We start from the raw sequence: 24,977 nt of genomic DNA, 5'->3' as shown, positions 1-24,977 counted from the left end.
TGATCTCCTCAATAAAAGTGGGTTTAACTACAATATTAGCAACACCTCACCTTTTTCTGAAATGCCCAATTGCATAAACCTAGTCTCCAAAGTCTAAATCTCTCTTGACAAGGGCCACTTAGATGCACCTAAACAAGCTAGACTGTCCATGCTAATTTTCTTTTGGCTCAATACGTTTGGCACTAGATTGACATTACCCAGCCCGTGCTCCCTTCTTCGGTTCCGCATCTTACTCGATCTTAATTGCGATAGTCTTTTCCACTTTAGTATGGGGTGAGGGAGAGGCCTCTTTCCCTGGTACGTTCTAAGCTTGAGCTTTACTCCTGGCGGGTGTTGCTTTTCTGCCCTGCCTTTTCCTCTCACTACTGCCTTTGTTATTGACTTATCTACCGGAGATACTTTCCTTACACTGTTGCATTGTGTGTTAAACATTGTGGATGAAAGAATGAAAGAGATAATATGCCAATTTGGATCGGCAGATGTCAATTTGGATCGACAAATACCAATTAGAATCAAGTCATAGCGTGAAGGGAGAAAGAAGATTAAGAGATTTCCTAAAGTCCTTTAGCCTCTCTAAAAAAGTACGGACATTTTCGTAACATTTCACAAGACTGTACTAGACTCGTTTTGGTACAAAAAGATCAATGAATCTAGGGATCTTATATCAACTTTGTTAGGATCCCAATCTGTCGTTAGTGACACCCACACTGACCTTTCTGAAAACCAAAACTGACCAAACTAGAACACATTTATTAACCCAAACATGTATTTAACAAGTGAAAATAAATCAATTATAATTTAAAAACTGAGTTTCTATAAACTTAGGAAATTTATCAAAATAATGTCGAAGTTAACTCCCCAAAACCTGAAAGTTATTGTACCAAAACTCTATTAAAGATCTAGAGTAAGGGAATGCAACCTCAAAAACAATAAATAAAAAATAAAAATCTGGAAAGGTCTAATTCGAAGAGAAGGAACTAAGAACCAAGATGAATCCATGGCACTCTGAAAGAACCGGCTCACCCTTTAATTCATCGTTCAGCGGTATCCTAATTGAGGTCTCTTAAAAGCCACCTGAAGATACCCTTAATCAACAAAGAAAGAGCAAGTGTAATATTAGTACACAACTACAATGTACTGGTAGGATCACGTGGTCATTTTCGATAAATGAAATATGCACAAGAAACCATAACATAGTAAGATAACAAAATATATAATCATAACATAGTTATGCCAATTCTTAAATTACTATACAGGTAAACATGCTCAATTACTGTTCAACAGTCAACAATGGTCTTGTCATGGAATCCATACCCAAATTGTTAGTGTACCATCGCAGTACCCGTCCTAATAGTTAGTGTACCGACGTGGTACACGATTCAATTATATAAGTGTGGTATCCAATCCAAATGTATCGGTGTGATACCCAATCCAAATGAATTCACATATCACAATCACAACCATAATGAATAGGCACACACATTTGCACAACCAATTAATACATTCATTGCATGCAATTTTATCACAAGATATCATTTCAATTCATGTTCTTTCTTTTTTTCTAATTATATATTATGCATGCAATATTAGTGAAGTAGTTAACAAGCACATATAATACAAACGGGAAAACACAATCATCATCTACCTTGATTCAAGCCTTGGAAACTTTAAAGAACTGGAGCTATCTCTTTTCTAATGTCTTATAGCTCATTCTTGATCTACAACAAACAAAGAATACATATAATCAATGAGTAGTGACTTAATTTACCTAGATTATATCAAAATCTTAAGCTTTGGCCAATTTCATGATCATCTCCCCCAATTAGGACTTTTTCCACCACTAATTTCATACCAAAATCTTTTCCCAAGTGAATTTCTATAGATTCTAATGTCTAACAATCGAATCACACCTTACAGGAATGAGTAACTTACCTTTACCGAAAAGATTAGTGAAAAACTGAAAAGAAACAATCATAAGTCTCCCTTAGCTCTACCAAAATGAAACTGCAGAAATGATAATATATTTGAGACTTTTCCTTAATAAAATCAACGACTGACCAACTATAGTGGCCCCATCCCACTATAGTGGCCCCAGCCATAGCGGAATTATTTCCGCTATATCGAATTATACGGAGACAGAAACTCATATTTACGTTCCAAGCCTCTATTTCACAACACAACCTCAAGCTTGACGTTCTAAAACAACCCTTTCACGACAAGATTAATTCCGAGAGTTTTATTTGCCCGAATTTGATTCCGTAAAGTTGTACGGGCTACTTAATGTCTTTTCTATCAGCTCAAACAATCAAAACCCATAAATCAATCCTAATTCATTACCGAATTACCCTAGACTTCATCTGGCTTAGATTTCGTCTAAGTCTGGTCTAGTCTCAAAATTTTTAAGTTCACTAATCAAAAGTTTTCAGACCCAAATTTCTTCCACATTGACTTATCCATAACGACTTGAACAAATCGTTACAATGCAGCCACCCGTAAATTAAAAGTAAGGATGAAAAATCATAATCTTGCATTAATACCAACATTGGACAATAAAATTATTGAGCATTGGATTTCGATACCAATTTCCCAAATACTATTGGGTTGTGTTTCATCAAATTACTTCCTTCATTTCATATTACTGGTTCACTTTCTCTTTTACACACCTTTTTAAAAATTCTAAATTAAAAAAAATTATGTACTAATTTAAAAGTTAAGTCTCATGCGTAAAGTACCTCACCTCACACCTACCTCTTTTAACATATTGGCGTGGATAAATATATGGAACAAAGCGAGTACAAGATAGAAAAACTTTAAGGGGTCGTTTAGTGTGATGGATAAGGAAAAATAATTTTGGCATGAATTTTTAGTACCCCTCAATTCTTTATTTGGTTACAAAGTGCGGAACAACTTATCCAGGATTAATAATTATGATCGGGATAAGTTATTCATATTTGTGGATGGAATAATAATACTGGAATAACTTATACCGGAATAAAAATATAAAATAACAAAACTAATCCCTTAAACCCTCTTTTATACATCACGTTTAAATTCATATATATTCAAATAATTTTTAATATAATTTTATAATACCATTCACAACCTTCTCTACTCATTGTTTTTATAATAATATATTTTCCATTAAAAATGATACTATATAAATATAATTTTTATTTATGAATACATTATACGTTGAATTTATTTGACTAATTCTTATGTTTATTTATATTTTGATTTTTCTTAAAATTTTCACCCACTATTGAATTACATATTTAATTAAATAGTCTTTTAATCACTTTAAAATTTGTGTTTTATGTATCAATTAAAATGAAGATAACTTTAATATTTTACAATATAGGAGTGATATGTGCTTAAATGAAGTGACATTAACAATAAATCTCTTTTATTTTAACAAACTTAAAATGAAAATTTTATTTTTAAGCTAAATAAGCTGAAAGTTTTATATTTAAAAACACACGACATAATTATGAGAATGCACATATAAAAATATTTAAGCTAAATAAGATGAAAATTTTATTTGTAAGAATGAATAACTAAAACTTGCAAAAAAAGTATAAAAACTTAAATAAGATGGAGGTTATTTTTGTAAACAAAAACTTTATTCTCATAAATTATGCAATGCATAATATTTTGAATATGACAAACTAAACAATCAATAAAAATAATCTCAGCATAACTTATCTCAGTATAGCTTCTCTTGTAGCTTTTAATTTAAGAGCAAGTTAGTCTAGTTATCACATCATTACATGTCTTCAGACCAATTGACCTCTAAATAGTTTTATTAAGAAGTAAGTAAAAGAAAAAAGGAAAATTATGTGAATAAACAAACATATATTAATTAATTAGTTAACAAAGTTATATTTTAGCTAATTTACAATTCGCCACTAACATTTGACGTTAATTACTGTTCGAGTTTGTATAATTTGCATTTTTGTATAATTCAAAATCTATATAACTTTTGTATAATATAATTTGTATAATTATTTAAAGTTAAGATGTTTGTATTTGTATAAATTCATTGTCTTGAGTTTATACAAAAATAACTCAATTATCTGCGAATTATATAAACGAGACATCTTAAATAATACCTACAAGTCTACAACCCGTAAATAGGCAAATATCATTTAAGGTGTAGAATTAAGATAATTATAATAACTATTTGTGAAATTTCCTCAAAGAAAAAAGCATAACACAATAATAGCCCTTCATTTTAAATTAAGTGGTGCTTTTAGCTAGGGCTGGACATAAAATATTGAAAACCGAATTACCGAACCGAATCGGCTATTTTAATATTTTGGTAATTCGATAATTCGGTAATTCTGTTCGGTATTCAATACTGAAATATAAAATTCGATATTTCGGTGTTGGTATTCGGTATTTACAATTATATCATTCGGTATTCGATAAATACCGAATATCAAAATTAAATGACCAATAGTCCAATACTATACGTCCGTAGGGCATAAAGGAGTAAAGGGCTAAAGGCCCATTGTAAAAATATTTTAAGTCCAGCCCAAATCCCTAACCCTAAGAGTCTTAAGACCTTCAGTACTTCACCACCTTCATCTCATTTCTGATTTTCCTTTCTATTCATCCAAATCGGCAAATCCTAACTTGGACAACAACCGTCTTCTTCCAAATTTCTCATCCAAAGCCTGTGATTTCTCCATCTTAATTTCTGATTCTGCTCCATCTTCGTATGATCGTACCTCCTTCTTCTTCTTTTGTGGATCGTGAGGTGACTGTTAAATTTTTGTTATCCGCTGTTCTCTGTCTACTTACTTGGATCCTTTCTTGATTTGTTTTTTTTTATCTTGTGGTTCATGTTGGGAGCTTGGGCCTTGGGGTATTCATCTATTCAATTCGTTTTCTTTTTGTATTTCATATATTATTCATGCTGATGTGGGAAGGGCACCGGAGAATATGGGTGTAGTCACACAGAAAAGGAAAAATTTAAGTTGTTTTGGTTCTTTTTGTTTAAGTTGAAGAAAGGACATATGAGAAACATAGTATAACAATTTAGAAAATAGAACTTATTTAAGCTTCTTTAATAGCTTCCGTATTGTATTTTTTTAATTTTGTTTTACACTTCCAATTTATGTCTTATAATATTTGTAATCTCTTCTATGTTTAGATGGAAGATGAAACAAGTCGAACAACCAATGTCAATGGAAGCGCACCTCTTACTGAGTCTCTTGATTCAACACCGGAAGCTGAACAACATTCAATGACTGTGAAGAGAAAAGCAATAGAATCAAGATCTGCTGTTTGACCACATTATGATAAGCTCATAGAAGATGGAATTAATAAAGCAAAGTGCAAGCATTGTGGTAAAGTTCTCTTAGCTGATTCAACTAAAAATAGAACAAGTGGACTGAATAAACATTTGAAAACTTGTCCTAAAAATCCAAATAAGGTTAACACTTCCAATTCTAAGATGAAAGTTTATGTATCAAATTCTCATGTATCAAGCTTTACTGCTTTTGATACATCTACAACCTATATCAATACAAGATGTTATGTATCAACCACAATTTAGTTGAAAACTAATACAACAATGTTCATGTATCAAGCTTTATTACTTATATCAGATACATAAGAATCTGATATATAAACAGCTTTATTGCTTCTGATAACAGGAGAATCTGATACATGTATCAAGCTTTACTACTTATGTATCAGATACACATGCAACTTTACTTCTTTTGATAACATGAGAATCTGATACATGTATCAAGCTTTACTGCTTAATATCAGATACATAAAAATCTAATACATATATCAAGCTTTACTGCTTATTTATCAGATACATAAGAATCTGATACATAAGCAACTTTAGTGCTTCTGATAACATGAGAATCTGATAAATGTATCAAGCTTTACTGCTTATTTATCAGATGCATAAGAATATGATACATAAGCAGTTTTACTGCTTCTGATAACATGAGAATCTGATACATAAGTAGCTTTACTGCTTCTGATAACATGAGAATCTGATACATGTATCAAGCTTTACTGCTTATGTATCAGATACATGAATTACAATTTTGATGTTAAAAAATTAGACTTTGGTAAAAGCAAAGTGGTTTGTTTAATTACTAAGCAATTTTCTTGAATTCCTACCATATATTACTTCAAAATAGCCAACTTGGGGCATTCAGTTGTTTACTTATTTCATAAACTGGTATAATTTTTGGCTATACAGATTTCGTTCCCTTTGTTTCACACTCAATAATCAACAAAGGGTCTATGGATTTGCTTTCTTATTTCTAAAACAGAATATATTGGAAAGAGTTAATCTTATGTGCTTGAGAACTAGATTGATATATTGTTGTTGGACCTTAAATTTCCCAAATTGGAGAAAGTGATGTACACGACTATTGCCAGAAAAGTGAATATGTTGCTGTTGTTACTAATTAAATTGACCCCTTGCATAGTATACTTGCATTCTAATACAGTGGACTTCGACTTCAATATAGTATTATCGAATACCATACCGAATCGAAGTTTGATTTACCAATTATCGAATTACCGAATCGCAATTTGAAAGTTCGGTATTTGGTATATACTTTGAATTACCGATTACCGAATTATCGAACCCAAACTTTGAAAATACCGAACGCCCAACCCTACTTTTAGCTTGCACACACCTCTTAAAAAATTACGCATTCCTAAAAAGTGAAATGTATTTTTACTGACTTACCTTTAACAAAAAAATGTAGGTCTTTAATAGTTTTTTAATTATGTAAAATTCTTTTTATTTAAATAAAAAAATTGAAAGAATATCATTAATATCTTGTTGATTATGTAAAACATTTATTATTTTGAAAAACAAAAGGAAAAGGTAAAACACTACTTTTAATTTGAAATTGAGGAAATGGTAGTGATTAATAACGTGACACTAATTAGTACAATTATTATTTTCTCCGTCTCATATTATTTGTCTATATTGCTAAAAATATTTATTCTAAATTATTTTTTAATTTATAAAATTAAAATATAATTATTTTATTTTAGATGAATAAGAAGCATAATATAGAGTAGAGTATAATAAAAAGGGTAAATTTGTAAAGATATTTTTTTATTTATGATTCTAGTGACCATTAAATTGATACTACAAAAAATAATAATTTAATTACTAGTGAGGTAAAATTAATCGAAAAAGAAAATGGTAATGGGGGGCATTTGGGTAATATCATTGATAGTCCCAAGACATTTGTTGCAAAATTTTGGTTGGGAGGATTGTCGTGCATTAGTCGTCTCATTTGTTCTTTTTAACATTCTTCAATTTATTTTCCCTTCTCTTTGTGATGTACATGGACAAGGCTCTAGAGACTCCAGTGTATAGACTCTGCTTCACACCATAGACTCTAGAGAGAGAGAGAAACACAAAAACTAAAGATTATCTTCTTCTGTTGTGTCTACAAACAACTTTTTCTACTGATTTTGAATAAAAATTAGCAGAGAAGAAAACCCCCATCTCCGGTAGAAAAAAAAAATGGAGGACAATGGTATGATTCATGGAAATCTTGATCCTAGAGCCCAAGAATTTACACCAACATATCCATTTAACCAACCCCACAACAACAACAGTAATTTTTTGCCTGTATTTCCCAACCAATTTTACTACCCTTACTCATGTCCTCCACCACCACTACCACCGCCACTACCATACGGTGATGTTGCAGGCGTGCCACTACTCCGTCCGGCGTACGTTAGCACAAATCCACCTGTGCCCACGCCTATTTTGCCACCACCAAGTTCAATGTCTACAAGAACTTTATTGTTATGTATGGTCCCTGTTGATGTGAGTGAGTCTATTATTAGAAGGGATTTAGAAGTATTTGGGGATGTAAGAGCTGTGCAAATGGGAAGAGTAAGAGAAGGGATTGTAACGGTTCATTTCTATGATTTAAGGCACGCGCAGGCGGCGTTGATGGAGATTCAACAACAACACATGCAGCAACAGATGCGTTTAAGAAGGCATTATTATGACTCTATTAATAATCATAATTCTCTTCCTCCACTTCCTCCACCGGCGGCGCGTGGACTCATTGCTGGTAGAGCTGTTTGGGCTCAGTTCACTTTTCCGGTCACTTCTGCTCTTGTTGATGGGAATAACCAAGGGACACTTGTCATTTTCAATTTGTCCTCTCAAACTTCTACTGATTCACTTACTGATATATTCCAAGCTTTTGGTATGTTTTTATTTCTTTCATTTGTTTGTCTTTTTGGATCTTTTACTTGTTGATTTATGTTTTTTTTGTTGATTAATAGGGCATGTGAAGGAATTGAGAGAGACACCAATGAAGAGGCATCAAAGATTTGTGGAGTTTTATGATGTTAGAGATGCAGCAAGGGCGTTGATAGAGATGAATGGTAATGATCTAAATGGGCAGCAATTGCTGATTGAATTCAGCAGGCCAGGTGGAAATAACAGTAGAAGATTCTCAAGAGCTTTTCAATATTCTTCACCTAACAAATTCAACAACAATTACTCTTCAAGAATAGCGCCGTCAAACTCTTATATAAGACCTGAGAGGGTATACAACACTTCACAATCCCACCAATTTCAAAATCAGAAATCAAATTATGTTAAAGGAAACCCTAGTGGATGTAGCGGAAGTGAGAGTTCAGGTACTACTGGTGGGTCAGTTAAAGAATCATTAGCTTCTTTGTGTATATCAAATATTAATAATAATATTAGGCCTGGGAAGAAGAAGAATGGCCAAAAATGTGAGATTAACACAAGTGCAAGTAGTAGCAGTACCGTGGCAAGTTGTTCCCCAAAGCGTCCACAAAAAATGTTGCATCAAACAAATAGCAGCGGTAGTAGGCCATGGAAGATTAGCTGGTCATCAAAGCAGTCAAAAGATTATGACCCTCGTTTTCTAATTAAAGAAGATGCCATTATGGAATCAAATTGCAGAGATTCCAGAACTACTGTCATGATCAAAAACATACCAAACAAGTACAGGTTAATTCGTCTTGTCTCTACAAATTCAATCTCTTCTTTGCTTTATTCTTCTCTATATATTATTCTGGTTCCTTTGTTTTCATCACTTTATCTAAAATGTCTGGTAATTTAGCAAGTCTCGTTTGAAGTACTAGTTCATAAGCTAGTGTACTAATACATTGATTGAAGTAATAACATAACATTGGTATTTGGTAGGTATTGAATGATGTGTATAACAATTATATATTCAAGAGTTAATTATTTTTAAATAATACTAGTAACTATTAATGTTGGTTTTTGGTATATTTGACTGACATATTTGGGGTCTGGTGCAGTCAGAAGCTGCTGCTGAACATGCTGGACAACCACTGCATTCACTGTAACGAGCAGATTGCCGACGGCGATGATCAGCCAAAATCCTCCTATGATTTCGTTTATCTTCCCATCGATTTCATGTAAATTATCTTTAAAAACATTTGAATTTTTATAGCTTAATTTTGTTTGTTTTACTAATAATTAATGATTTATGTATTTTGTTAGTAACAAGTGCAACGTGGGATACGGATTCGTGAACATGACTTCACCGCAGGCAACGTTGAGACTGTACAAGGCTTTTCACCTTCAAAATTGGGAGGTCTTCAACTCCAGAAAAATATGCCAAGTTACTTATGGTAGATTACAGGTATGTTCCACCTCTCAAACATTAATTTCTCCTGCACTAATTAGCCATGAAAAATTATTTATTTATTTTCAAAATAGCATTTCGTTGTACGATTGACCTAATTTTTTTAAAGATGAGTTTCTAGTTTGAAAATTTGATAGTGCAATTTTTCACTCTCAATTTCAAATCTCTCTTTTAAGTTTTATTTGGAATAATCAATTAGTCTCTCAATATAATTCAACATTAGTTAAGAACGGAATTTCACTAATATATTCATTATCTTAATTCTAGAATAATTAATGCCAATGATAAATTAAAATTAATTAATTCTCTTTTGATATTTTTAAATTGACAAGTATTTAGAAACAATTGTATTTTAGAATATGACAATTATAATAATAGATAGAATGACAATTTTTCTATAATATCACTTTTTAAATATAATAAGTTCAATATGTATTTTAGAATATGATAATTAGGGTAATAAATAGAATGATAATTTTATAATAGTATCACTTTTTAAATATAATAAGTTTAATATTTTGATTAGATTACTATAGTTGAGAATAAAAATAAATTAGAAATTAAGTAATATAGCATCTTTTTTTTTGTTTAAATTAGAAAATAAATAATAAAAAATTATTTTTAATATGAATTGAGTAAAATGGACAGAAATACTACCTGCATGAGTTATATATACAAGTTTAATATTTTGATTAGATTACTATAGTTGAGAATAAAAATAAATTAGAAATTAAGTAATATAGCATCTTTTTTTTTGTTTAAATTAGAAAATAAATAATAAAAAAATATTTTTAATATGAATTGAGTAAAAATGGACAGAAATACTACCTGCATGAGTTATATACAAGAATTTGTATGGGAAAAAAGATGCATATATTAAATTAACAATTTTGTCATTATTAATTTTAGGAAGTCTTTAAAAAACCTATTTGATTGAATAATATGTGAATCAGGGAATTGAAGCATTGAAAGAGCATTTCAAGAACTCAAAATTCCCATGTGAAGCTGATGAATACATGCCAGTGATTTTCACACCACCTCGAGATGGTAAGTTATTATCAGAGCCTAATCCTATTGTGGGACGTGGCATTAAATCACCGTTACTCCTCTCTTCATCTTCCGCCGTCGCTTCCGAGGAAGAAGAAGAAGATGATAATGATACACTTGAAAATGGTTATAATATCATTAATACAAGTAATGATGAAGCACCAAGAAACGGCGGCAGTGATGAAAATTATGATGTGGGTAGTAATCATGATTCTTCAACATTTTCTACTTCTGTCTGCATGTTGGCGTCTTCTGCTAATTAAAAGATTTAGAGCAGTAGTGTTGTGGTGTGTTTAATGAAAATGTGAAAGAAGAAGAAAATCGAGCACATTCCCAAGTGAAGTGATGAAAAGAGAAAGAAGAAACAGCCAGCTTGCTAGCACCCAATGGGTTTGCGTGTAAATCTCTTTCAACTCACTGCCTCGGGGGAAGATCCCTTCCTTTCCTTCCTTTCAGTCATACTCAAATACCTGTGTATTTCTAGCTTAGCTTTTTTACTAATTTCCCTATTTTCTTTCCCCCCTCTTTTATCGGTATAAAAGAACTAGAAAAAATTTCAATCCTTTTTCTTTTTTCTTTTCCGAAGATGTGCATCTTTTCTTTTGCTTTGCTTTGTTCACTTGGTCAATATTTTGTTTTCCATTTCTTTATAAAGATGTTCTGATGGATATGTATTTTCAAAATGACTTTAAGATTTACATGTATTGGTGAAATTCTTCTCACAGTAGCAATTGGGATCGTTTGGTAATCGGATATGAAATAAGAATTTTTGTATAGCTAATACAAAAACAATTAATACATGAATACAAATAATATATAATTTTATTCATAACTATAATTTTAATCTTAATCAGCTATAAAACGATTCTTTAGCGTTGAATGCCAACCCATGTACAACGAGTTCAATTTCCTAATATGCACTTCTTTGAAAAATATTACTTCCTCTATTTTAATTATTTTGGCTAATTTCGATTTTGATATTGAGTTTTAAATTATTATTTTTTGAGCTTTATGATTTTAAGTTAAAAATATGTCAAATGTGTTACTCCTTTGTTTAATTTTTTTAATTGTCATGTTGTGCTTTTTGAAAATCAATGTAATTAATTTTTAAAGTTAAATTAAATTACATTAATTGAATATTTTAAAATAAAAATTCAGATATTTAAAAATTATACAAAAAGTACTATAAATTATAATTTTTTTAATATCAATATATGATGAAAAAATCATCCTAAAATGTTAGCTAAAGTTCATATTGTTTGGCTTTTAAAAATAAAATTATGACAATTAAAAAAAATGAAGGGAGTGAAATATTCATTAATTTTATCGTCTTAAATATTATATTTCAAAAATTAAAATTAAAATTAAAGAACTATTTTTTTTTACGGGAAGAGACCCTACACGAGGCTCCCACCTCTTGTGCACAGTCAGGGGTTGAGCAGCACCCCCAAGCCTTATCATACATAAAATATAAAGATACAAGGAGGGGGACATAACCTTACCTCCGAACTTAAGATGGTTCATAAGTCTGCAAACCTACTAAGGTCCGCTAACTCATCCCCGATACTAGAAAGTGCTTCCTAAATACTAGAAAAGCAGTAAACCTATGAGAGGACTCCTCTCGATACAATGCGACTAGGAAAAATCATAAATGAGGGAGACTCTCCCCTTCCATGTGAATACAAGAAAGATACTTCCACTAATCCTATTCAAATAAGCTACATTTTATACATAGCTAAATGAAGAAGATCAAGTATACGAAGCTACATCTTTGTTCTCCCCATTTTTGTCATACCGATTTTGTCCAAGTTAGGAACATTAGAGATAAGAAATGTTCAAGGAGGTTGTTTGATCCTTTTTAATCTTCTTCTCCTGAAGCTTGCCATTCTTATCTTGTCTAGCTTTATGTAGCCCTTGGTTTCTTGTGGAAGTTGTTGAAGGTTGTAGAAGTGTTGTGTATTATCAAGTGTATGGTTGTACTTAGATAATGTATCAGTTGGAAAATTTGTTTCTCGAAAAACATGTTTGCATTGGAAGAATTCTAGCAGTTGGACCAGTTGTTGGAGTTCATTAACGTAGTTTTGAATGTTTCAGGGTGGTTTGATGCCCAGATTCAGCCACTTGATCACAAGTTCAGAATCTACTTCCAATATTACTCTATTATAACCATGTTGAATGCACCAATTAATGCCAAAATTGGTTGCCTGCACTTCCGCTTGATTATTGGTTCCAACTCCCAAAGGAGAGGCAAAAGCATATATCAGATTACCCTTATGATCCCTTACTATGCCTCCTGCTCCTATTTTTCCTGGGTTGCCTATGACACTCCCATCTGTGTTAAGTTTAACTATGTTAGGGGGGGGGGGGGTTGAGCCATTTAACCTGGGTTACTTTTATGTCATGCTTACAGTTTTCTATCCAAATAATTAGATCCTTTCAAGCTGGTGGCCATGGGATATATGGAAAAGCTGTAGTAATAAGCATGTATATTTCCTTGATTATATTGAACTTCACTCTAGTAGTACTAGATTTCTTTCCTCCATATTTACTTGCACACCTGTTCTTCCAGTCATTCCAGAAAATAAATATAGGGAGGGCTTGCAACATGAGTTTATATACAACATTGTTTGGTTTGTAGGTCCACCATCTCATCAAGATGCCTCTAATGGAGTTGTGGTCCTGCATGATTCCCCCCCAGTTGGAGAAATATGTCCAGATGTGTTTAGCAAAGTTTCCAGAGATAAAAATGTGATCTATGTTGTCCAAACCAGGCCTGTAGCAGCATGAGCACTCTGCAGTTTCTCTCCCAAAAGAAATCAGTTTATCATTGGTTGACAGTTTGTGTCTCAATGCTCTCCAAAGCAAGAATGAAGCCTTGAAAGGGATGTTAGTATGCCATGTCATCCTATCTGTCAATGTATTGTTTTTTTTTCTTTCTCACATTTTCCCAAGCTGATTTACAAGTGAAATTTCCATGTGATTGCAGCTTCCATTGAGCTTGATCTAATGTGTTTTGTTGGTACATGATTTTAGTATTGAGAATTGTGTGTATCATGTGTTGAGGGGCCTGTTGCCTAATTTTCTCTTCATTCCATTTTTCATTTGTCAAGAACATGGAGACAGTGGAGTTGTTGAATCTTGGAATATATTCATAGTGATTGGCTAAAGGGCCAATACCCAGCCAATCATCCCACCAGAAACTGCAGTTCCCTGAACATAAGGTCCACTTAATATGAGGTTCTATGTCACCTTTGTTCTTCATCATATACGAATTTGTTGCAGTTTTAAGTGGGGGCTTTTTCTTATCAAAGTGATTTTTGGACATAAGGTCCACTTAATATGAGGTTCTATGTCACCTTTGTTCTTCATCATGTTCTTCCACTTAATAAGTATTGGGGAGATGTGATAAGATAGATAGGATATGATGATGCTTCAGATTTTCGGGAACATGATCTTAGATAGGAGAATGTGAAAAATATGTATTAGGATAGAAGGTTAGTAGGTAGTGTAGTGTTGTCTCGCTTAGGAGGATTGTGTTTACCACTATAGTAGTTGTATTATTATAGTTCTTACTTTTGATATCGATCATTATTTATTATAGTTTTCAATACTCTATCCATATTCTATTCCAATATGTTATTTATATTCTGTTTCGATTAGTACATTATTTTATTATTGTTGATCTCTTCTGATAGATTTTGCACCGTATTTTTATGACTTGTTTGAGTCGAGGGTCTTTCGGAAGCAGTCTCTCTATCTCCACGAGATAGTTATAAGGCCTGCGTAAATTCTATCATTTCCAAACCTCACTTATGATATTTTATTATGTATGTTATTATAATAATTATTACTATTAGTAAAATACATTCTTATGACAGACTTTGCCTTGTTTTCTTATGACTTGTTATATTTTCTTCTTTGTATTTGAAATTGCTGAATTTGAGTTACGTTGAGGATCTTTCAGAAACAGTTTCTCTATCTCCGCGGGATAGTGATAAGGCATGTGTACATTCTATCCCTTCCAAACCTCACTTATGAGATTTTACTATGTATGTTGTTATTATTATTATTATTATTATTATTATTATTATTATTATTATTGTTAGTAAAATACATTTTTAATAAAAAATTTCTTAAAATTTATGTCAAGTCAACTCTATCTAAGTCAATCAAAATAAATTATCAGCTAGTAAATCAACGAGAAACTGAAATTTGAAAGAAAAGCATAATACAAATTACGAACATTCCAAATTTAATTCAAACATATCATTTCAGAGAGCTAATTGAAGGTGAACTGCACATTTTTCAGCCAATATGAATTAATTGTTAATCCAAACCAAACTTAATTCAAAACATCACATATTTTAACCGATACATACCATAATTTAAATAAAATAGATTAGATACACTAATAATCTATCAACCAAATTCGACTAACGCAATCTCCAAACAAACATTATATTTTATATCATATTCTGTTTGAGTGTAAAATTAGTGTTTTTGTACTCCAACCAAACACTATATATTTTACATCATTCACTTTACAAACTTAGGATATTTTCAAGTATTCATTAAAAAACTTCAATCTTTTAGGGCAGGACTCACTAATCCACTTGAACACATATTTTTTTTCTCTCCCAATCTATTCATCACTTCTATCCTTATGCCATCTAACATCCCCATGTTAGCCTTGTACTTTGTAACAAGAATCAAGACATTGAATATGGACTCAATCAGATTGTTGTGTACAACCTGATTCTTGCATGTTTTTGAAGAATACTTGCTAATTAAATTCATTAGCACGTTCATTCAATTGTCTAATCTCTTCAAGTTGGTCTTTAATTTTCCTGAAATAAGATAATCATGCACACCAATACCACAACAACTCATATAAAAGCTATTCCTTCTTCATTTTGGGCGTCGCTAAAAAATTCCAATTAATTAAATTTTTTTATAATTCATTGCTAAGGCATAGCTAGATGAGATTGACATGAAATTTTAGCTATTTAGCAATAAAATTTTCTCCGTTGCTTATTCCTTGTTTTCTAATAGTGTTATTAGGGTATTTCTACACTAAAGTATCATGGTTATAGCTCAACTAATCGGAAAATAATATAACAGAGTATTACTAAATAATATTTGAAAGTGTAGAGGTATATTTGACTCTTTTATATTCTATTCATTATTACAACTTAAAATATATACCAAGTCAATATCGGACCGGTAAAATAAAACGAAGAGTGTAGTATTCTCTCACTATTGATGGATGGTTTCTTTTTTTCCTCTTAGGCGCCCCCTCTCTCTCTTTGTTACATTGGTTATCCTCTTTATCAACTTATCGTTGTAAAATCAAAGGACCAAATCCTTCTTCATTAAAAGAATCCTTCTTTTTGGGTTTTCTTTCCCGAGGATATTGAGCATGGTTTGATTTAGTTTAGTTTTCTTTGTTAATGTAATCAATTTTTTGGGTTTTGTATGTTACTAATAATTATTACTACTTCATAGGAAATATTAAAATTGACTCTTTGAAGAGAGAGTTAAGAACCAGTTATCATGGTTCACTTGTCCTTTCATTTCCTTATCAAATAACAGGGTGATTTAATTTTCCTAGTTTTAGTGGCGTCATAGTGAGTCCAAAGCGTTATTTTGTCAAATGACTATTAAATGGTTCTTTTATTGTTGGTCATCAAGGATTGAGTCCATCAAATATTTTAATTTCCAACAAGTGGGATTTGGCTTCTCTCTATTTTTATTTTCTCTAGATTTTTATTTGAATGAGAGATATACGTCATGTATTTAAATTAGTAATTGAGATTTAATAAATTAAATATAAACTTTAATCATGATTAAAGATAATAGATATTTTATATATTTATTCTCAAGATATAAGACAATCTCACAATTTTAGCCATTAAATTTATTCTTTTCTTAATTATAAAATAGAGCAATCAAAGAACTTTGAAGACTTAAGATATGTATTTTCAATTATTCTTTATTATATTAATATTTCTTTTGTTAAGTATTCAAATATTTGATTGTTACATTATTTGCAATACCTGCCCGACTTTAAAAAAAATAACACTAAAGAGTATTTTTTTTAAAGTGGGAGGAACTAAATTTATTTTCTCTTTAAAAATTGCAATTCTTTTCCAAAGCATCCAGATTAGACTAATTAAAAACAATTTGGGATGAAAAAAAGCAGCAAAAAAAATCATAAGCAAGTATGGATTTATTTTACTAATTACTAAAGGCAAGTAAGAAAAGTTAACAACATATTTAGGAAAGATATCATGTATAGCTAAAACTGTGGAATTAAATAAATATTTTAAAAATAAATATATGAAAGTATCTAGTTTTCTTAATCATGATTAAGACTTATTTTTAATTCATTAAATCTCAATCATTGATTTAAATTTATGACATGTGACTCTCATTCAAATAAAAATTTGAAAAAAATAGAGAGGAGCCAAATCTTAACAAGTGCATCTCTTAAGCCCATCAAATATTTTTTGGTACTTTAATTTATATACACGCAAATCAATTTATAATCAAGTCCTATATTCCATGTTGAATTGTTTCAACGATCCTATTAATTAGACTATATTCTCTCATGAGAACACTTTTTTTTTCGTGTGAGTCCAATTCCTACTGACACACAGACAATCAACTTTCTTATTATTAGGAGTTATAATTGTGGTGTAATTTCATGTACTTGTATGTGTCTATATATTCTCTCGTGTTGTATTGGATAATAATAAGAACACAGGTAGTGGAAAAAGGCATAGAATTTTTTTTCTTAAAGACGCTTTTTTCTTTTTTACTTGCTTTCTATTTTCCCCTTTAAGGGTTTCTTTATCTTTCCACTTTAAGGAGATATTGAAATTAATCTTTAAAGTATGCTATTTCCCTAGCTGAGTTTAGAGGGAGTGAAATGAATATCACATCACCATCAAAACACACTCAAAGAGTATACATACATTCTAAACGTATTGTGATTTGAAGAAAAAGAAAAAAGAATTACAAGAAAGAGAAGAAGAGTCTCATTGAGTGGTGTTAGGGATGATATATGGTTGTAAGGAAGTCTTGGGGGGTACATTGAGGCAGAATAATTTCTTTGTTTTTACACTGTTGTTTGTGTTAGTAATTTCTTTTTAATACATATGTGTTAGTCTAAATACTCCTTTTCATCTAAATTTATATTTCTGTGTCCCAATTTCCGTAATGCTTTTACCTTATCGAGAATCATAAATATATTTAGCAAATTATGTATTTAATATTATTTCTATTCTAATACACTCTATTTAGTTCTATTTCTATTCTGATATACTGTATTTATTTCATAACAACATACCAAACAATTGATAAAAAATAATGTTAGCATAAATAATCTCAATACTACTAATATACTTTAATTTGTACTATTCATTTACATTCTACCAAATGACAGCCAAAAGTACTATATAATTTTTCTCATGTCAATATGATGAATATATATTTTGGTGTCACAAATATAGTTTGAGTATTCTTAAAGCCGAGGGTCTTTCAGAAACAACCGCCCTACCTTTCAAAGTGGGGGATAGGTCTGCGCACACTCTACCCTCTCCAGATTCCACATTATGGGATTATACTGGGTTTGTTGTTGTTATTGTTGTAAATATAGTTTGAGTATCGAAAGATAGAAAGAAATCATATAAATTAAAACGGAGGGAATAAACTATTTTATTTTTAAATTTTAATGTTAGGTTTATTTAGTGGTGTTAACTTTTAGTTTTTGTCACTGTTTATATTAGAGAAGCATTTATTAAGTAATATTGTGAAAATGAAATGACTATATATGGAAAGAGCCAACAAAGTGTAGAAATGACAAATGTTTATTAATAGGTAGGTCAAAGGGCAGTAATCAAATGTGGGGAAGAGAAAAGAACTAAATGAAAGGAGGATGGATGAAATGGGTGGGTAGGGTATCTGAAAGGATACAGAATGTAATGGTCTTTCCAGGTAAATATGCAGACTATATACTGTAAAGCAAAATATATTGGCAGTGAGTTTCAACACTGTATTTGTTTGTTTCTTTGTTTTATTAGCCACCCACTGGCTGTCCTTTTGGGGTCAACCCCAGATTTTAACATGTAAATGACTGGATTATTAATTGTTCAAGCTCGGTATTCCACACACTCTACCCCTACCCCTCAATATAATTCACTTGCTTTTATATTTGCACAGATATTATTTTTACTGATCCACTATTTTACAAATATATTTTTATTTTTGTTTTGCAATAATTCATTTTTTGTTCTTCGCTTGAATTAGAGTCTGTTTGGATTGACTTATAAGCTGCTTATAAAATATTTTCATTTTTTTTGAGTGTTTGACTGACCAAATTAAAGTCATTTTGTGCTTAAAATATGCCTCAATAAAGAATTTAGTTTGTTTGGATGAACTTATTTTAAACAACTTATACATTGAAAACAGCTTATAAGTCAAAAAAAAATTAAGTTGGATTGCACCTACTTATTCTTTTTAAACTTATAAACAATTTTCAACTTATAAGCTACTTAAAATAAGTCCATCCAAACAGGCTCTTACTTATTTACCAAGTTATTTTTCAAGACCTGATACAAAACATAAATAATATGTGTATTCTAATAAAATACTTATATTAATCATTGTTTCTTAAAAAAAATATCAAAATGGACAAAACAAAGTTGAAATAAAATCTATGTACATCGTATTTTTTTTTTCAAAATTCACTTGTGGAATTTCACAGAATTTGTTATTGTTGTTGTAAGTAAATACTCTAGTTTAAAATAATACAATTAAAACGGGATAAATAAAATTGAAAAAGGTCAAAAATGCCTTTAAACTATATGAAATGAAAATAAATGCCCTTAGTTGATAGTTTGGTCAAAACATGCTCATGTCTTCAATAATTTGGTCCAGAACCGGTTCAACAAGTTTGCGTGCCTAAAACGAAACTTCATAGAGATGTCTTATTTTTATAGTTGATATGTATATAAATTGAACATTATAACATACTTAGGGGTCGTTTGGTGTGAAGGATAACATCAAATAGTCCCGGAATTAAATTATAGTGCCAGTTAATTTGTTGTTTGGTTGACAAGGTCGGAATAACTTATTCCGGAATTAATAATTAGTATCGGGATAAGTTATCCCTCTTCTTGAATGATATAGTAATCTTGAGATAACTTATTCTAGGATAAAATAGAAAAAATGACAATAATATCCCTTAAACCCTTTTTATACATTACTTTTCACATTCATATATATTCACATTATTTTTAATATCATGTATAATAACATTTATAATTTTTACTACTTATTTTTATGATAATTCTTTATATTTTTTAATTAAAAATTAGACTATACAAATATAATTTTTATTTATTAATTTATTTGACTAATTCTTATGTTTATTTATATTTTCATTTCTCTACTACTAAATTACATACTTTTAATTATATATTTTTTAGTCACTTGAAAGCTTGTATTTTATATATCAACTAAAATAAAAACTTTAGTATTTTACAATTTAAGAGTGATATGTGCTTAAATGAAGTGATATAAATAATAAATCATCTTTTACTTTAATAAATTTTAGATAAAAATTTTATTTTTAAGCTAAATAAGATGAAAATTTTATTTGTAAATATATATGGTACCATCATGGGAATGCACACAGAAAAATATTTAAGCTAAATAAGATAAAAATTAAAATATAAAAAACTAAATAAAGAAAATGATATTTTTGTAAACAAACAACTTTGTCACGCCCTAATAGGATACCCTAGGCGTGGCCGACACTCGGTTGTGCATACGGCTCTACAAGAAAATTGACCCCCCTCCTTTCTATTGAAGAAAGAAAAAAATAGAATCTATCAGACTCAGATCAGATGGGTAAATAATCAAATTGCCATCCTTCCTTTCGGAGGACTTCGTGATTTCAATAGTTGAAGTATTTAGCAAAGACTCATAATAAGTAAGAATAGAAACAACTCCCATGCTTTCCGTTGGTCAACAACCAACTAAAATCTCTTTTTACAGCCTCGTGGACGGACGAAAGAAGGGAAGTTACAGAACGGGATCATCGCTGGCCCAAGCGAACCACTTTTTCTGATCACTCATTCAATCACTCAGCGAAAGACTTGACTCAATAGATAATTTAACTCAAGTGGGCATTTAGAAAAAACATCATCAATAAATAAATAATAGATTAAACTACTCAAAGTATAATGTAACTCAACGTTATAAACTCAATAATAAAATTATGGTTTAAAAATAGATCTGAAAGAATCCTTCTACTCAATTCTACTTTATTTATGAAACCTCTATCAACTATTCAGAAAGTGCCGAAACAAGCTCCCAGCTACCTTAAAAGGAACTACTCAAAGCGATGAATGAAAAAAATACGATTCCTCCGAAAGCAAGGAGGTCTCACAACTATCATGAAGGAAATGGATCTTCAACAGAGCATCTGTTGATGATCTCTAGTACCTGTATCTGCATCATAAAACGATGTAGGCCAAATGGCGTCAGTGCATGAAATGTACGAGTATGTAAAATAGTTGAAAGGAAACTTACTCAACTCAACTCAACTCAACTCATTGGACTCAACTCTGAAATGGCTCAATTCAATAAAATATGTAATAATATAATACAATGCTTTAAATGATATGCAATAATAGATACAACTCAGTATATAAAAATATAATATTTTACTTTTGGGAAGTGTTTCTAACCGACAATCATCACTTATGAGCTAGTGATGATACAACGAAGCGGCATCGTTGCCACATCTATCCAATACCTGGCTAGGGTAAAGGATATCACATCTCTGGATCCACAATCAATCAAAGTCCATCATTTTGGGACTTGAGAGGCATGATCTCTATCCTACGCTGGCTACATAGTATATGGGCTCACCCCATATCAATGCTCAATACTATTCCCAAAATTACTTTATTATGATCATATACATCAAGTGAGTAAAATACTTATTTAGTCTCTTTTGAACTTTTAATTTAAACATCAAACTCATCTCAAAATATTATCATCATCATCACCTTTTCATCAATCATTTCACTTTTTACAAACAAACATCATTTACATCGTCATCAAATCATCTTGCTCAAAATCTTCAACTCCTTTCAACTCAACTCTTCTCTTTAAAATATGTATAATCTCATCTCAATGAATGCATTTAAAATAAAAATATAAATTTAACTTCTTAATTCAATCTCAAAATAGATATTTTAGCGTAATAATGCTCGACTCGTTTATATTCAAAATACTCATGCTCAAAATAATAATTAAGAGACTTCTCAAACTCAACTCATTCTCATTCAAAACCTTTCACAAATCATGTTTTAAAAACTCCAACCTACCTTAGTCTCAAATAGGGCACAAGCTAGGGACATTACTATATGAATGAGACTTCATCCTTATTACATTACAAGTCTTTCTTCCATTTTTATCAATTGGATATTTAGTTCTGAATAGAAAAAGCATATTGATGATGTTTTGATGATCAAACTCATATTTTGTAGCTCTTTGTGAGTAGGTCTATGTAGTTTTTTTATGGGTAAGGTTTTGACATCCTCTCCCTTAACCCCTCGGCGGAGGGTAGATGGAGTATTGACGAAGATGCTTGGGACTGAACACATCCCCCTGCTGCCTATTTAGTTACATTTTTTGTTTTGATTTCAGAACAGAACTAGAGATCCTGTCCCCCTCCCTTAAAAGCTCCTAATGCTGCGACTATCACCGGTAAGTTGCGTCGGATCAACATCGAGATTAAAATAAACTGCATTAAAAAAATAGCCTATTCCTCTGTCTCTCATATGGGTTTCATAATTATAGAAATTAGTTCTCTAACCGATACATACTGCATAATATAACAAAAATGAAATCTCAATTTTGGTTGATGTGAAAGAAGACATGAATGTATATTTCAAATACTCAACTCAAGAACATCATCAATACATATGAATCTATATACAAAAACTCAATAGAAATTATAGATAACTTAGAAACCCAATTCATAGAACCTCAAAACTCACTCAACTCAACTCAATAAAGATGTAGGACACGAGGACAAACTCAGTACAACGTTGTAATTAGCCTTACTATCACACCCCAAAATAGGGAAAGTGAGACTGGCGCTCGATCCTTTATTGATCGAGTTAGCCACAGAACATACTAGCTAACTAAAGTGGAGGCCCAAAAGATCGGGCAACACAACATCTGAAATACTAAGCCTGGACTATTAAGGTCATGACCTGAATAATAACAAATTATATAATCAAAGGTAGATAAGCCAAAATGATAAAGTACTAGATAGATGATGAGGCTGCAACTGAATACATACATACATACACACATATATATATATATACATGCCAAGCCTATGGATTGGAGACTGAAAGCTGCAAAAAAGAAACCCTTAATAATGTGTCCATAATAGCCTATAAGAGTGTCATAAACACCATCGGGACAAGGCCCCAACTATACCCAAATTGTACAACAAAAGTAAACATCCTATGAAAGCTCCAGGAAGAGGTGGAGCTTACCAACTCACAGCTGAATCTAAAATCCTAGCGGAGGCATCGATCAGAATCCCTATCTAGATCTGCACGCATGAAACAAAAATGCAGTGTCCCCAGGCAATAAGACATCAGTTCGAATAAAATATACTGATATGTAAGGCAGAAAGTGAAATCATAAATAGTGGCGATAAAAAGATTAATAGAAATATCACCTGAAATTGAAACTCTGATAGCCTCCACGATTGACATTTGACCTCATAATAATCAAATATGCATGATATGCTCGCATAATCGCATGTCATGAATATACACACACATACACATATACACACACAAACACATACACACACACATATATATTGATGCAAATGCATGACATACCCTACCAAATGCTATGAATTGTGGTCTTTCCGATAGCTAGCCGACATTATATTGCCAACCTGTGGCCATCTGTACAATATATATAATCATCTGGGAAAATAGGCCCCTTATCTCCGATTATAGTTCGAAGTCCATGCATAAGATGTCATGTATGATATGAACTTTGAATGCACATATTAGGCCATAACAAGAACTTAGCCAATCTTGACTCATTAGTACTCTTATTCTCATAATTCTGTAATTACTTTCGTATAGCATGTAAACGCCTCGTGGAACCTCATATATTTTTTGAATAAACTTAAACACTTAACTCGACTTTTTAGAAAAATAACTTAACCTTGAAGATGTTCATAAAGAGATTAAGGTATGTCATGACCCAACCCTATAGGCCGCGACTGGGGTCTGACCTGGACCCCCTTATGCGTATCTATCAGCTATACTCAAGTTGAACAGTGTGTGATGTGATACTATAAATAAAACCCCAATGGATCAAAAACTTTTTCGTATACCTATCCCCTCTTTTACCTGTATCACAACATGAAAGGGCACACAAGCTGACCATGCTGCCATAACACAATAACATGTATAACATGACATACTCACAAATAACCCAAATACACATGTCTATGGACCTTTAAAAGAATTAACTGTATCATATGGCGGGATAGGGCCCCCGCCGTACCCTTGAATAAATAAATATGTACATCAAATGACCAGTATCAAAAGTTAGGCTCCGAAACAGTGGAGCACTTCCAACATAGCTGAGAGGAAATTCTAAGCTGACGGATCTCCGAAATGAACATCTATACTTGCGGGCATGAAATGCAACCCCCCGGGGAATGGGGGGTCAGTATGACATATGTACTGAGTATATAAAGCATAACATATCATAACCGAAACAACATTTAAAATGGGGATGCAGGAAACATGTATAACAATTAACAGATTACTGTACCTACAGCTTAGGACATGTAGTCATATACCTTATCATACCCATTACCCGACCCTCTAGTGACCTCGGTATTATAATCGTTTCATCATAATCACATGTCATCATATCATCATGTGTATTATTTTATCATGTCATCATATACGGTATCATATCATCGTATACGGCATAATCTCATATGTCATCATAGTATATCCGGTCCACTCTAGGGCTCGGGGTCACAAATGTATCCCTATATTTTTATATGCATGCCTACATAAAGTATCCGGCCCTTTAGTGAGGGACTCAGTGAAAGAGTGGTGTACATGTCATACCGCACCCGACCTACTATGGGACTCGGTGCAATTATCATATAGTAAAATATATTGAGGAACA

At 31.5% G+C, this 24,977-nt stretch overlaps 1 protein-coding gene across 2 annotated transcripts; it reads left to right on the top strand.

Moving 5' to 3' along the window:
- Positions 1-7,266: 7,266 nt before the first annotated feature.
- Positions 7,267-13,574, top strand: LOC129880413 (protein terminal ear1). 2 transcript variants are annotated; one of them, XM_055954440.1, is made up of 6 exons: positions 7,267-8,219; positions 8,299-8,998; positions 9,313-9,432; positions 9,518-9,659; positions 10,616-10,709; positions 13,348-13,574. In XM_055954440.1, the coding sequence occupies exons 1-6, from the start codon at positions 7,520-7,522 to the stop codon at positions 13,494-13,496; spliced, it is 1,905 nt and encodes a 634-aa protein (XP_055810415.1). In that variant the 5' UTR covers positions 7,267-7,519; the 3' UTR covers positions 13,497-13,574. The 2 variants fall into 2 exon arrangements, with proteins under 2 accessions (XP_055810415.1, XP_055810414.1); XM_055954439.1 differs by lacking the exon at positions 13,348-13,574 and having other exon boundaries at positions 10,616-11,398.
- The last annotated feature ends 11,403 nt before the right edge of the window (positions 13,575-24,977 follow it).

The sequence above is a fragment of the Solanum dulcamara genome, chromosome 2, assembly GCF_947179165.1.
Source record: "Solanum dulcamara chromosome 2, daSolDulc1.2, whole genome shotgun sequence".
NCBI classification, from domain to species: domain Eukaryota; kingdom Viridiplantae; phylum Streptophyta; class Magnoliopsida; order Solanales; family Solanaceae; genus Solanum; species Solanum dulcamara.
The sequence above is the reverse complement of the archived record's forward strand: the minus strand, read 5'-3'. Positions and strand labels throughout refer to the sequence as shown.

What these genes read in the sequence shown, in the direction of transcription:
- LOC129880413 (XM_055954439.1), top strand. Translation starts at nt 7,520, where the DNA reads ATGGAGGACAATGGTATGATTCATGGAAATCTTGATCCTAGAGCCCAA. An exon ending in AACATACCAAACAAGTACAG is followed by an intron (nt 8,999 to 9,312) that starts GTTAATTCGTCT and finishes GGTCTGGTGCAG; the next exon opens with TCAGAAGCTGCTGCTGAACA. An exon ending in TTACTTATGGTAGATTACAG is followed by an intron (nt 9,660 to 10,615) that starts GTATGTTCCACC and finishes TATGTGAATCAG; the next exon opens with GGAATTGAAGCATTGAAAGA.